We start from the raw sequence: 15,894 nt of genomic DNA, 5'->3' as shown, positions 1-15,894 counted from the left end.
GACCCATGGCTCGCATTCAAGTCGATGGCGGCGGCCTCCCTCTCAACGTCGCCTCCCATGGCGGCAGCCCTCGCGCGTGCCCTCACCGTCTTCCTGCTGGAGAAGAGCCCCCATGCTTCTCCCCTCCCCGAGGCCGCGCTCGAGGCCCTCTTCTCCTCCCTCGTCGCGTCAGACTCCGCTGTCCCGACGCTGGCCCTCGCGCGTGCAGCGACCTACAGCGAGGCCGTGCAGGAGCGGCTCGTGCGAGCATCTGGGGCTCGATCCATGGGCCGATCTCCTGCTGAGCCTGGGCACATATGGCGGCCGGGTGTGGCAGGGACCAGCCGCCGCTCTAATTGATGCAGTGTGGCAATGCTTGGTTTGGCCATCAAGCTTGAGGGGGAGAGCGGCAGTGCTCGATTTGCTCGTTGGGCGAGCAGCAGCATCTGGCCACTAACGCAGCGAGCAGGAGCAGCTAAATCGAGCGCCGGCTGTTATAGTTCAGATAATGTTCAGTTCCTAGTGTCCCTGCTATGCTAGTTTCTGTATGTTCAGAAAGGTACAGTTGTTCGGCCTAGTTCAAGTTCAGTTTAGCTCAAATTGTATGTTTGTTTAGGATGATTAATTTAAGATGATTTTGATATTATTTGGTTCAAATATATATGAAATTGTGGAGCGGCTGCTGTGCGGCTATCCTATTTTACATCATCTATCTATTGGAGTGCTAATGTCCTATTTTACATCATCCGTTGGAGTTGGAGGTTTTCGTGATGCAAAGCCCACTTTTTGATGATGTAAATTTTACTGCAAACACTCTTGTATTTTACATCATTTATTGAAGATGTTCTTAGAGCTGACGATCAGGACGTATGGAGCAGCTGCCACCCGGCCTGCCTGAGAGATTATCCTGTCGCGTACGTATAGCCGCTAGATGGTGTATAGATCTGCAAGGTACGTATGTATGGAGTCGTCTGTTAGATCAATGCAAATCAAGTTTTGTTTTGTCTCCTTTTTCTTGTGGGAATACATACTAACCTAGGGCAGTAGGAGTGCTTAAGTCAAGCGAATTAACTGATCAAAGTATTGCGGCGTGCATGGAAGGAGCTGCCCTTGCCATTGAGTGCAGCCGCGCACCATTCATCCTAGAAACTGACAGTGCAGTTGCCATCTGCCACAGTGCCTACAGCCACGCCTTGGACGACGCTGCGAGGCCCAACAGGTACCTTAAACCACACTCTGCCCATCACAACCTAAATGATGCATCACCCACAAAACAAGAAACCTAAATGATGCATCACGTGATATTCTGTGTGTATGTTTCTGAATTCAAAGCCTGAATGAGCCGTCTAGCTACATAAGAGTATACTATTTTTAACTGCCTGGTCGACAACCTGGAACATGCATATGCCTGGTGAAACCAACCAGGAAGATATTTTGAAGTCCTAAACTTAACTGATGAAGCCCTCACAAAATGGTATGGAAAACAAATAGTTCAATTCATAGATAATGGTATAGGCTGGGTGCCTGACAAGTCTTTAGACCAGAGGAGGTTATAGTTCGTTTCTCCTCTACAGAAACAATTCAGTTCACCTAATGGGGAAAACGAAAGCAACTGAGTTCACCTTAATTCAATTTCTGCCGATCACTGATGCTCCAGGAAGAACAACAGAGACATAGAAAGCAAACCATTGTAAAAGCAATTAAAAACACACTAGAGGAACCGGGACGATGACGATGTCTGCCCAAAGGAGTCGGGGGACGGTGCCATGCCATTGAGGAGCCTCTCGACCTGCGCGATGACCTGCCTCCCATGGGCGTACTTGACCAAAGTGTCCCTGTTGCGCCTCAGCACATCCACGATCACGTTGAACTGCCAATCGTTCACCACGTCAATCATCTGCCGCACCACGCAGTTTGCATACTGGTGGATTATCATGCCCTGCATGACCAGGGCAACCACGCAAGATTAGTCATGTGTACTATATGTCTCTAGGGGTGTCGAGTAACAGCGGTAAGACCTCAAGAGCCACATACCACGAGATGATCTGCAGTTTGACCACCGCCTGCAGAAAGGATCTCATTCATGGCAAGCTTGCAATCGTGGTAGCTGGCATAGATTAGGCACTTCTCAATGACTTTGGAAGAGTGCTTCTGGTGGCTCATCTGTACTATGCTTCCAGCAAGTTTCAACATAATAATTTGTCGATAACGAGGTCCTCCATGCTCCACAATGTACTGCAACATGTCGATAGAACACACATGTGAATTGTTTGTTTAGCCGCGACAATATTTCATCAATTACAAACAACTACACGCTTTACCTGCACAACGTAGTTTCCATATGGGTCTACAGACAACTCCCTTACACAATCGAGAATCTCCGTGATAAACCTGTCCATAATTTGAGGATCCTTGCAGAACTCCAGCATTTTCTAAGAAGATCACGAGGACGGGAGGAATAATTAGTGAACAAGGTCCAAACAAACGTCGAAAGATAGGAAGCGGTAAAAAGTGTAATGCCCAAACTAACTACCTGAACCACATGGCATCCATAAGGATGTGTGGATAACATCTTGGCCTTGCCACATAACCGTCTATAGATGAATTGGATATATTGTGGCTGCACACACTCCATGCATTTCTGAACGGCATGGTTTGCATGTTGATCACATATACATTTGAATAGGTTGCAATCAAGCTCCGTGGCCATCTTTATTTGTTGATCAATGTCGCTTATTTCAAAAGCCTGAACAAAGAGACACCATCAGTGACCAAGCTTGCAACGAAGCAATATGGCATACCAGGGTAAAAACATAAAACATAATGCAACATAATCAGCTTAAACTATTTATGCATTTCACATTATATTATATTTATAGCAGAAGTTATCTAAGATAATGTACATATTAACAAGAGAATAAATGAGAGAATGAATGGTTTGACTAAATTACATATTCTATCTTACATGACATTACAAAGTAGAGGCCTTCCAAATATAAAGGTGCAGTTTTGCACTCTACAAACACACCTTAATTCCTTCCATCATGAGATGTTAGAAAAGAGATAGTGTTCAGCTTACCTTCTGGATCACCCGACAACCATAGAGATGAAGGCTTAGGTCTAACACATGCCCCATTAGATTAGCAATTAGTATCCTGAAGTAGACATGTGGTCCATGCTCAAGAAGCTATAAAAAAATTGGAAGGTAAGTACAAAAGTTTATGTCCAATTAATCTCAACATCCTTAATTAGAGACTCAAGATACAAACTTCTATAGGAATTGGAGGAAGAAAACCTTTTGGATAACATAAGTGGGAAAGACATCAGTGGCCAGTGTAAGGATGTGAGGCGTGATTTCTTTATATAGCATAACTATCTCTCCAGTAGTTGCTTCGTCAAGTTTCTGTCGTATAAAGCAGCTCCCAATTGGGTCAGCACTGCATGTCAAATACAACAAAGGGTAATGGATGGTTTCCCATATAAGGTTGCAATTTTTTCAAGGGACGCATAGCATAATAGGAGACGTAACCTTGAGAATATACTGACTGAAACTGATGCTTAATAAGGTAATTATGAAGATAAGATTGCATGAGTTTTGTGCACCTGAGAGCAGGTACGTGACCCTTGACATTAATGAGCCGCATAGACTGGTTTACTGGATTCTTGATCAGCTGAAGAAGTGAATTGACCTGGGAATTTCCAGGAGCATTTGTATTTGGCACATGCCCCCCAGAACATGCCATCTCAACGTCGAGAGCGTAGTGATTCTTCAAAGCCATAGGGGACTGACGCCATAATTTGCAGGATAATTCCTGGTCTGGGTCAATCAACGCACGAAGGCATGCCTCCTGCATCGCCATCATATTAACAAAATTACTAGGCACACTCCTTGAAGAAGATGACGATGATTGTGCATGCAAATCTTCAATGGCATCCATATTCACTAGTGGAATTTGGGAGTGTAGCTCAGTATAATCCTTGACAACACTCTTTGTAGTAGAGGCACAAGAGTTCACAGGCTGAAATGGATCTATGTATGTGTCGCCAATTTGGGGCAACTTCTGATTGTGTAGAGTCGACTCTTCTTCGCTCTTTGAATCATCCTGAAAAGGAAACAACAATTTATTATTTCCATTATGGGGAGCACTCATTAGTTCAAATATTTCCAGTAAGTAAAACAACAATGACAACGAGCAGTTACTAACTCATGATCATATGGTAGTTTCAAGGGTAAACTCCATCCATATGTCAGATATATGATACTGCTAATTGCTCATTGCTCAGTGGATCACACTGAGTGTAGAGTCGACGAGAGTAAACTTTCCTCAATGCAAATTTTATCTACAACAATCACTATTTCAACTTTCAAGACAATAACAAAAACTGCAAAAATATTTGGGTTTTTTGGGCAAAGAATTATCATGTCGTGTAATATAGAACAAATGTAGTGTTGCCAGATAAAATCAAGAAACACTGTAGGTAACTTGAGCAATACAATCAACCAATCACACAACATCAGTTTTAATCATGCTAAACCAATTTGTCATGCAATCTTAAAAATTGAAAAAAAGGTTGACCAGAAGTAGTGGAGAGCACTAGTGTTGTGTAACTTCCATCTCAATCGACCAATTAATCTAGTAATCGAGCAAATTGCAATGAAAAAATTTCAAGCATAACATAGGAAATGCATGGTGCCCGTCACTATGTACATATCATAGCAGCCCAAGTAACAATTGAGACAAAAATTTCTCACAAATATACATGAAGGGAGGTGATTCACCACCGTTTGATAAGAAAAGCATCATCCATGAGCTCACGATGATGGAAGGGACGTCCCTCCCGTATGGTACCACTGGCTCCTCCCTTATCTAGGCATGTGCATGGTGGAGATGTCGTACGGCAAGACGAACAATGCGGAATGTATCTCAATCTTTGCCCCATCGAAATTCATGGGGAAGGTAGCTCCCATCGTGGAGTATGGTGAGATAAAGAAATAGGGAGCAAGGCAGTGAAAAAATGGGGAGAGATCTCGGCGAAAGATACAAATGATAAGAGATGAGAACGATCCAGCAACAAAAGACTGTTAATGAAATGCAAGGCCTCATCATGGGTCAATTTCGATTGTTTATGGACCAACCACCTAAGTGAAAAATCATTACGTATCCTTCAAAAAGTATTTCATATCCTAACACAAATGTGTGGTTGCTCGTGTTATTCAGAGAAAATGAAAATCTTCTACCTCAAGGACTACAAGCACAACCTAGATAGCAAGGGTCATGTCTATAGAGACCTAAACATTCCTTCTTCATAATTTATCCCAAAGACAAGCATGGCAATGCCTTTTTAGATTCACAAGGAACGAGAATAAAAAGAACAAGAGATTGAGGTCTATTTTTACAAATTCAGATCGTTGAGTCGGCAAATTTATGATCAACCTTCTTTATGATGACTCTGTGTAACCTTAGTTGTTCACCAAACACCGGCCTTAGATCTCGGATGGATAGTTTCCGGATGAGGATTAGGAAGATTATGTGGAGATCGATAATCGGTGGGCAATGAGAAATGGAATACAATAACTCAACATGAAGCATAGATGGCGCAAGTAAGGGGAGGACTGTGATTTGTGAATAATAGGACACAAGAGAGGACTACCTATAGAGGCAACGATTTTGATGTGGAGAAGGTAGGGCAACTATGAGATCAAGGGAGATGCAATTGAATTTATTTATTTATTGAGGGGGAGATGCAATTGAATAGGGAGACTCTTGAATAGGAGGGAACAAAGCTAGCACTACCCACTCATGGCCATGATGGGCAGCCTATGTATAGATAGGTACTGTGCATGGTTTGGGACGTAGGCATATTTTTGTCCTACCAATTCACACGTCTCTATAGTCATACTGAGGCACTAAGCCCAATAACCCAACCCATGAACAATTTGAGAGATGACTCACAACATTGATTTAGTTTATGATTTCTACACCAAATCAGGGTGTGGTTTGGACACTAAATTTAAGTGAGCATGGTTGCAATTTGCAAGTAGTGACCTTCAAAGGGGACCGGCCATGGAGAGGCTTGTGATGCTAAAATCAATATAAATTCTGTAGGGGAAAACGACGCCTATGGGATCACAGGGAATCCCTACTACGGTTGGCGGGGCGTGGAGCTGCGCAAAGAGCAGGTCTAAAAGATCAGCGCGAGGGGATTTTTTACCCAGGTTCGGGCCGCAAACGATGCGTAATACCCTAGTCTTGCTTTGGTGTATATTTGGTGTTCTTGAGCTCTTGAACTAGCTGCGGTGCATGCCCCGTTCAAAAAGTCCGAATGCTTCCTCAGTACGCCTCGGGACTCCTTTTATATGTCAAAGGGGTCGCCACAATGGCACACAGGAGGTGGAAAGCATCTACAATGTACAAGTCTATCCCTGACATCATAGGACAAATGCATTTAATGCGCCACCTATGCGTCCTCTTGCTTTATCGGGGACGACAATGAAGCTCGTCCCGTCCGTCGCCGCCTCGCCTTGCTTTGACGCGCGTCCAAGCTGACGAGGCATGCAACACCACGTTGGCTGGCTGGCTGCTGCGCTGGTGCGGTGGTAGGGTCTTCACGAAGATCTACATACCACCACGCAGGTGCTTGACTGGTTGGCCTAGAGGTTGCTCGCTGCCACGTAGGTGCGTGCCTAGTTTGGCAGGCTGGTTGCCGCGTCGGAACGGCCGTGGGATAGCGAAACCTTGGTAGGTGCGGGCCTGGTTGTGGCCCCGTAGATGCCCCCGGCAAGGGACTTGCCGGGGTTGGCATGGGTCTTGCCGGGGTCTTGTGGGTGTCCCCGGCAAGGATCTTGCCGGTGGTCTCGTGGCCGTCCCGGCAAGGATCTTGCAGGGGGTCTTCGTCTGTTCCCGGCAAGGATCTTGCCGGGGGTCTTCGTCTTCTGGTTCCCATCTAGATTTACAGGTCTTTGGTTTTCACAAGGATCTGCATGCCACCACGCAGGCGCCCCTGAGCCTTGGTCTTGATGTTTGTCGATGGTGTCAGGACTCTCAGGCTCAAGGGTGGCGGCCTTGCTGGTGTTGGGCAAGTCACCCCGGCGAGGGTCTTGCCGGGGGAATCCACCTTGCCCCTTTGCTCTTCACGACTTCCCGCGCACAAGTAAAGGGGTACATAAAGGCCCCTACTTTTGTACACCGACAAATTCTCTATGGGTGGGTGGGTGTGGTAAATTCTATAGTGGCATCATGGTAGTTGAGAAATTTTTAGCATGTCACATTAGGCTTTTGTTCATTTGAAAACTACAAATGTGAATAGTTAGTATCTCGAGTTTTATAGGAAATAATTGATGTGATGATGGTGTATTAAGTTGCGTAAAAGGTATGTTCCATACATGCCATTGGTCTTATAATGTCGCCTTGTTATAAGATGTTTCATAGAAGCAAACCCCGATAGTGCCATGCATATCATAACTTCTATGATGAAAATTAAAATATGGAACAAAATGTATACTTGTCCTTTTCTAAAAATAAAACTATTAACAATTATTCATTCTTTACCATGAATTATTGTATTCTAGTTGAACAATTTCTTGTAGTGCTTTTGTACCATGACATTTTTAACGAGGGAAATTTTAAATAAATTTTCATAAAGAGTTTCTATGAAGGGAATTTGTAGAGAGATAAACACATCATTGGTCACTCAACTCCCGCAAGATGAGCACATTGGTCACTGTTTATTTCATGACCGAATTGGTCACTCCGTCATTTCCAACCATAACGGGGTTTGAGGTGGCGTGTTGACTCGGCGTGGGGCCCATAGTGCAGTCTCTTAGGAGGCTTTAACTTGTAGAAAATATCTTGGAAAGATGTTGAGCCCCCTTTCCCCTTGATTGCCAAATCGAGCATCAAAATCCTGACCCTATGCAGGCGGACGGCGGCAGTGGAAGGTACCCTGCACGGCTGTGTGGACCATGTCGGTTAGGCATCGCTGACATGACTAGGATGAGGAGGCGTGACCATCGGTGGCATCTATTGTTTGGTGATATGGGCGGCACCAGCGGGCTGAAGCACATGAGGGGGGAATGGAAGCCGATGACTATGTGCTACTGGTGACCAAAGACAAGCTCTCAGGTAAGTAAACCAAGTCCTCTCTCGAACATATATGCATGACTGCTCAGGTTTTGCGCAGAAAGATTTCATTTTTAGGAGGATTTGTCAGAATTCGACTTTGGCTACCGTAATACCATTTTGATACCGAGTTCAATGGTGTGGAGCACAAGGCAGACAAGTGCATTCACCTACTTGACCCTGCTTGTCGTATGGCAAAAGAAGGCAGTGACATTGTTCGAAGGTTTTTGGGGTACCAATTTTAGGTAAATTGTTTGATATCATCCCAAAATGCTCCTGACAAAATCAAATCCATCTGTGAATATTTTTTCAAAAAGACCAAAGGAATATGGTATTAATTTGATATCATGTTCTGTCTAGCAGTGAATCAAGTTCAGCTATGAATATTCAGTACAATGAGTAGGCATGATGCATGTTCTCCTATTTGAAATTGAGCACATGTAGTTTGTTACTGAGTAAATTCGATGGTGTAGGCCTATTCATCTACGTCATTGAGGGCGGCAAAGGCACCCTTGCTAGTCACCCTATGCTCCTTGGCAGCAAGGCGCTCTGCTTCGGCAGCCTGATGCCAGATCGCCTCGGCCTGTGCAGTGGAAAGAGATGTTGTGAGCACTGCCTGGTTGCGCTGCTGTTGTGTACCATGCGGGCCTCCTATTATTGCACAGTGGGCACATACGCCTCATATCGTGGGCATTGGCAGCCCAAAAAACTACCTTCTTTGCAGGAAAGAACTTATCATGATCACTGCTACCGATGTTGTTGTGCAGTTGTCCCTATATCACCTCGAGCGCCTCCTATTCCTCGGCATCTTCCTGCTCAATCTTCTGATGGTTAGCAAAGAGCCCTGGTGATGCTGGCTCGATGTCGGAGGAGTTTTAGTAGCCGCCCATACTAGAGGAGAAGTTGGATGTGTCGTACTTGGAGCGGCCCATGCCAGACGAGAAGTCGCCCATCCCCGGCGCTGGGCAGTGGTGCTGTTGCGGAGCCGCCCATCGATGGAGTCCCACGAGGTGAGAAGCTTCCTCACCATTGTGCTAAATGAGAGTAAGGCTGAGCAATGGTGTTGCTTGGCTATGGCAAAATCGTGCAGGCTGGCGTCATCATAAAATGAGCTGACCATGGTGGGAGCGGGAGAGGGAGATGGCGGGAAAAGAGCATTAGCGGGAATGGGCGATGGCAGGAAGATGGATATGGTAGGAGTAGGCAATGGTGGGAAGGAAAATGGGCATGGGGGCGTCGCGTGTATCCTCTGCCAACTTGTGTAAGAGCGGTGGAGCGGAGTAGAGATGAACATATGAGAGAGATGATAGAGGAGGCTTTGCAAAAGACCCCCCCCCCCCTCCTAAGATTAAACTCAAGGGGTGCATTGCAAAAAATTGAATGCGAAGGAAATGTCCCTTGAGCTCAGCTTGTTTCCAGGGTGTTTTTTTGCAAACTAAACACCTCATGAGTGACTGCACTATGGGCCCCATGCTAAGTCATCATGACACATCCACACGGATAATGGTTGGGTACGACTGAGTGGCTAGTTCGCTCATAAAACACCCAAAGTGACCGGTTCGTCACAATTTGAGAGAAGAATGACTAATGTGCTGATCTTGCGAGAATGCAATGACCGTTTGTTTATCTCTTTTGTAGATAATAATGAATATGAAGTATATACACTCCTTCAAAACATATCACAAGGGATGACTTAGGTACTAGATACACAGTTCGTTTCCCCTAGATTCACACTAGGCTTTGCGTCCGATGGTATGCTTCAAATGAATGAAATGTAGTTTCTTTCTCGGAACAATTCTCATATTGACAACACCATTAGCTCTTTAAATCTCTTATCAGGTGGATCTCACAACTAAAGACAATTACTTAACTCGATACATTAATCAACATTACAACACAATGTCTATTAATGTTACATAAGTTCCTGATTGATTGGGAATGTCCTAAAAATATGCATCAATTTGGATGTTCTGAAGGGAGCTCACTTAAATTAAACTTGTGGTTAATGATCCTTAATGTCTTTCACATCATAGAATAATGCTTGCATCCTTGGTTGTTGATAATGGCATAATTGTGACTCGCGAAGGTTCTTCCATGTACTACTCATATTGATACATCTGAAGCAAGCATGGCTAGAAGCTTAAATCATAATCCAAATGCAGCCATCCCAACTGGTATAACCATACAAGATATTCAATTACACTTGAACAGAATTGATACAATTCAAAGCATCTTGATACATGTTTTAACTTATTAATATAGTAACAATATGGATACATGGTGTACGCCCCTGGTCTCTAATCACAGAGTTGCAATCACTACAACTAGCCACCACTTTTGACCACACAAGGTGACCACTTGGTGCTTCCTTGGCAGAGTATAATATTTTAGTTAATCACTGCAACTGGACCAACTAAGATACTAACTACCAACGGTTGAACCACCACTAGCTTCAACAAGTAGGCTTTGGGAACCAAAGCATGAATTTGAGGTTTCTTTCCTCCTTTGGGTATGCTAAGAAATAAGGCTTCAAGGAACAAGTCATGCCTTACACTAGAAATACCCCCGAAAGTAGGTTGTGGGCATTTAAGCATGCCTTTAAGGCATTGCTCATGTACCTATTAAGGATTTTGACTCTCGGTGCCTTTGTGAACTTTAACTTTACATACTTGGGTTAAAGGTATGCATCCAAGTAGTTTGTTTACCCCTTTTGATCAACTGGGGGTGCCTTTAGAGGTTGTGCTTCATTAACCATGAATGGGCTAACCTTTATTGTCTCACTTCAAGTGCTTCATGTTTCTGTAAATAATGGTGTCAAGGACATTGTAAGCACATGCTAAGAGACAAGCACAAGGCCTATGACTCAATGTTTGCCATGATGATCTGGCCCCTATGGCATGAGCGGAAATCTAGGGTCTCCCTAAATGTGTTGACTGATAACAAGCCTTTGTCACAATTCACACACGAAATGGAGGAGAAGAACCAGACACAACTACTTTCTTAATGTTAAGAGAAAATCTAAGATGATTGCACTAATCGAGCACATTGTAGGAATGGGTACTTGGTTGCAGAGCATACCTAGAAACCAAATATATATTGATTTAGTGTCATGAGGTGGTCTATCCCTGTTGGTGACTTGGAGTCTGAAATGCGCACCAAACCAGTGCGGTTCTTCGATATATGATTCCATCCCCGAATCGCTTGGCACCTTCACTTCATGTCGAGGACGTCGATGGAGCTACCACTAGGTGATTGCGTAGTCATGACCTCCATCTTTGTGGCACTTAAGATACATGCATTTCAGGACTCTCCACCTATGCTTCAATTGTCATATCACCACTTGCCACCGCCACTTGCCCCGCCACCTGCCACCAATTATAAGGGGAAATTGTATGCTCCCATCTTTGCAGATGCCTTGAGGATTTGTTATTTCTTCTGTTGTAAGTTGTAACATGTTGGTTTCCCCATCCACCTTAGACCTTTACTATTTGACATTTTATTAATTTTTTGACACTGTCTCAATATGTGAGGCAATAATTAGGCAGAAATGTCCCTGGTAATCTTTGTTCCCCACCCAACCTTTCTGCGTCTCCTAATCTCCGCTTGTTCGACCAAACTAGAGTAGACCATGGCATCAGAGGTCTTCAGGATGAAGGCAACAAAGCCACCTAGGGTGAGGTAGGACATAGAGGTGTTGGAGAACATACACCGCAACATGGTCGGTGAGTACGGTGAGGTTTGTGTGGGGTCGGCTCCTTGTATGCGACCTTATCTCCTTATAGCGACTATCAATAGGCAATAGAGCATTGCTCGACAATGCAATTAACAAAGCCGGATGGTTTAAACATTTCGGCAATGAGTGCGACAAGGTCATTGTCAAAGGGTGGCACGCATGGGTCCCATGTAACAGCACATCAATGTGACATCGATGCATCAAGAGACATCTTTCGCCCTTTGCAGCACTGTCCCAATGTACCATTTGTGAAGTATATTGAACGCGGATCGACATGCCTCCTTTCACCATCGAATTTGTGGACGGTGTATCCCTAGCTTAGTTAGAATTGGACGGATGAAATTAGAGAACAGATTTTCCGTCCACACAACTGCCAAGGTCCCCGCATCCATGTAGGTCACCACCACCGTGCCTCAGCTCGGTCGGAGGAGGAGCGGGATGAAAAACTAAATTAGGCTTTACTAATCTGCATTGTTTGCCTGATTAGAAGATCTTCCATTTCTAAATTAGGCTACTTCTTTTTTTTGCAAATACGCAAAGCTTGTGTATCATTACATTGGTAGAAGGAATAGAATGATTACAGATGGGGTACAACACATGACACGAACGCAGACAGGCGTGAACATGGTGCCCGGAGCATAAAGGTAAGGGATGCTCGGCTCGAACAGGGGATACATCACAGCTAAAACCTAACAAGCCCGAACCAAGTGTGGCAACGCCGAACCAACAAAAGCACCAACATCTCGAGAACCAAAACCGGGGACACCGCGAGCGAGTAAGATGACGCCTTCAAGAAGGAGCACGACGCCGAGACGCAGTCGCCATCCGGTCCGGAGGAACCACACCTAGGGTTTCCCTTGAGCTCGAAGAGGGGCGCAACCAAGGGCCTTGACAGCGCCTCCAAGAAGGAAACGACATCCGCGGACGCTGCCGCTGCCAGCATCGGCAAGCCGAGCAGGGATTCCTGAGGATGAGCAATCCCATAGCCATCGTATCTGGAAGCGAAGATGAGGAAGCGAACGCCGGTCAGAGCCACCATGTCGGAATGCGGTTGGTTGGGCTGCATCTACCGTCGAAGGGTGGCACCACCTTTGAACCCACGAGCACGGACCTGGCAAAACTAGAGGCTTTGAGACGTACAGTGTAGGGCAGGCGGCGAAGCGAACCACGAGGGGGTTGGGCGACGGTGATCGGCAACGCTGGCAAGCAAGGACTGGAGGGACGGAGATCCTGGCTACCATGGCCATAGTCGTCGGGTCATTGGGGAGCCAGGCGAGCTGGAAGGAACGCAACTGCTGGGTCGCCGAGGCCGGAGCCGCCCGGCAAAGGACGCCGGCAGCCTAGGACACCGGAGGGACGCAGGTCAAAGGTCATCGGGGCTGGAGCAGCCCCAGCAAGCACTCGCTTTGAGGGCTTCATGACTGCCACTAGCAAAGTAGACTCGTCGCCACCGCCAGAGCCATCGTCGTGGCTCGGAGGAGAGACGGGTCGCCGGTGACGAGGGGGGCGCCTGCAGGAAGGCAGGCCGCGGAAGCCCTTGTTACCGGTCGCAGATCCCATGCCCAAAGCATGGGCGGCGGCACCAACAGGGCTGGGCCACGCACAGAGGGGAGGGAGGACTGCAGGGACGACGCCCCGTGGCCGAGGCTGGCACGCCGCGCCCTCCGCCAGACCGGCAGAGACGTGCAGCAGCTGGGAGGGGGGCGCCCGCGCAGGAGATCTGTGACGCAGGGTGGGTGGGGGAGCGAGCAAGGGACGGATCCGTCCCGCCGCCGTCTTCCCGAGGCGCAGCACGACCATGGTGGCTGGCCCCTCGGCGGCGGCGCGGTGGAAGCGGGCGGGGAGGTGGTGCATCCTGCGGCGACGGCGGAGCTGGGGGGCTGGGCGTGGAGGGGAGGCGCGAGGGGAGAAGGGGAGGAACGATAGCTAATAAGCAACCTACCATAGTAGTAATCCTTGGTAACTATAAATTATGGTGGAAGAACATATCCTTCTCTCATTGAGTATAGGAGTATAGTATGTATAAAGTGGCACCATTAATAATGTACCAAATAAATAGTATATCGTAGTACGATACAGCTGGGAACTTAATAATATTCTTTTATATGGAAAATTATTTTCTTCAATAAGAGCTAGGGTGTCTTATCTGGGGTAATTAACAAGCAACCCCGGCCCACTACACTAAATCATGTGGAAAATTCCACTAGTACCATTAATTGGTGCCAACTATATGTATAGAAGTACTAATACAATAGAACTAGGACTCCCTGGCGAATGTTCGCTTGGCAAACAGAAGGGGTCCACTGGCAGTTTTCATTGCATTTGAGGGGTGTGGGGCTGGCAGTTTTAGAAACTGTCATGGTAGTTCTTTTCATTAGGGGGCATTTTTTTTTGGATTTCTTGGCCAAAAATTGCAAATCGTGGGATGGAGATCGCGCAGCCAAGAGGGGAGGGATCCGCTGGGGTTGGTCTTTAGGGAAGTATGATTTGACAACTTATTTCGCGCACAACCCCAGCGAGGAGGAGGGTGACGACTAAATGTCGCACGCGCGCTAAATGTCTACGGTGCAACCTCTTAATGGGAAACAGAGGGTCACCATATCTCAATCTAGATATGATTTTCACACCAAAACGAAAATACTCATATATTCTCTCTCATAAGACCCATTAAATGAGAGATCTTTTAAACATAACAATAATATACAATCCACCGGAGGGGCTATATCTAAACACATATTAAATATATATGATATAGTTTATGATATTTGTGTAAAGAATTAATATACGGGTGTAAATGTATTACTCTATATACTCCTTTACCTATCAATGTGCATTCATAGCAGTAAATTAATTATCAGTTTTTAATAGGATGCATGATATGTACACTGTAGATGTAAACAATGATATGCGGGGCTGGCATAAATAATTAATTAATTACCTGTTCATCCAAGAAGCTGAGGAAAAGGCTCCTGTCATGTTGACGGACGCCAAGAGCAATGGTGGCAGCATCGTCCTCCCATATCTCTTTGCCGCTGTCTATCCCGCTGCTACGATGGAACTGGGATGCCGTTCGCACGTAATCGTCAATGGCCTTGGATTTCCCTTTGTTATCCATCTCTCTGTAAAAATTTACACATTGTCAGCGTGTAAAAACATGGTTCTTTTCCTCACAGGAAAGCTACATGCACAAGTTTAGTCCATTCAAACAAACAAGAGCAAGAAACATGTTTGCACCCAAAATAAGTGAACATGTACCAGTACGAAATTCAGATCTAATTAGCAACAAGTAACAAGTCCAAGAAAACATGATAGATCTAGATAAAATATGTACAAGATAATACAAGGGAGTGGTAATCAGTGAACAGAAAGTTAACTACGCACAAGATCTGATCTAAACTCTTGTATTGCATAATTAGCCTAATTATTCTGACTCAAAGGAACACAAGCATGAATTCAGCAAAAAAAAGGAAGACAAGCATGAATTCAACATGAACACTTAATAAAGATGGGTCAGAGAAAAATATATAGCGACTGAAAAAAGTCAGATCTAGCACAAGAAACATCAGGGAGAGCGGACATGGATTAGATCTAGAGTAGTTAAGAAGCACAAGATATGGAGTATATACAACTTGCCTTGCGAGAAATTGAAAGAGAGCCCGGTGGAGTATACAAGTAGTAGAGGATCTTCCGTGATTCAAAGGAACACCAATATGCAATTAGTCCATGTTGTAACCAGAAGAGGATGTTCTCTGGTTTAAAGGAACACGAGAAGAGCCCGGAGGAGTATAGTGAATGACTTTTTTGAGAATGTGATTGTGGGAGCGAGGGAGATATAAACCGGGGGAAGGGAGGTGCATATACGTTTCAACTGGAAAGTTGCCACGAGTATGCCAAGCCAGAGATTAGGCGTATACGTTACTAGTATCAGTGCATCACCACCAGCGCGGCCGAATTGCTGGCTTGCTGCTGCTATTGCGCTACTTTCCAGCCGTTCACTGCAGAAAAGGACACAAGAAAATATACTTTTTAGAGACGCTTGTGACTTTATGAATATATACTCAC

General features: G+C 45.5%; 1 protein-coding gene across 1 annotated transcript; it reads right to left on the bottom strand.

The window, feature by feature from the left end:
• Nucleotides 1–1,441: 1,441 nt before the first annotated feature.
• LOC123049866 (pumilio homolog 1) lies at nucleotides 1,442–15,705 on the bottom strand. Its single transcript, XM_044472730.1, has 9 exons — nucleotides 15,466–15,705; nucleotides 14,771–14,951; nucleotides 3,583–4,082; nucleotides 3,275–3,416; nucleotides 3,059–3,166; nucleotides 2,513–2,725; nucleotides 2,301–2,411; nucleotides 2,014–2,214; nucleotides 1,442–1,918 (listed from the first exon to the last, which is right to left on the bottom strand). The coding sequence occupies exons 2-9, from the start codon at nucleotides 14,945–14,947 to the stop codon at nucleotides 1,691–1,693; spliced, it is 1,680 nt and encodes a 559-aa protein (XP_044328665.1). The 5' UTR covers nucleotides 14,948–14,951; nucleotides 15,466–15,705; the 3' UTR covers nucleotides 1,442–1,690.
• Between the last annotated feature and the right edge of the window lie 189 nt (nucleotides 15,706–15,894).

The sequence above is a fragment of the Triticum aestivum genome, chromosome 2D (genome assembly GCF_018294505.1).
Source record: "Triticum aestivum cultivar Chinese Spring chromosome 2D, IWGSC CS RefSeq v2.1, whole genome shotgun sequence".
NCBI classification, from domain to species: Eukaryota; Viridiplantae; Streptophyta; class Magnoliopsida; order Poales; family Poaceae; genus Triticum; species Triticum aestivum.
Note: the sequence above shows the minus strand (reverse complement) of the source record. Positions and strands in the feature narration are given on the sequence as shown.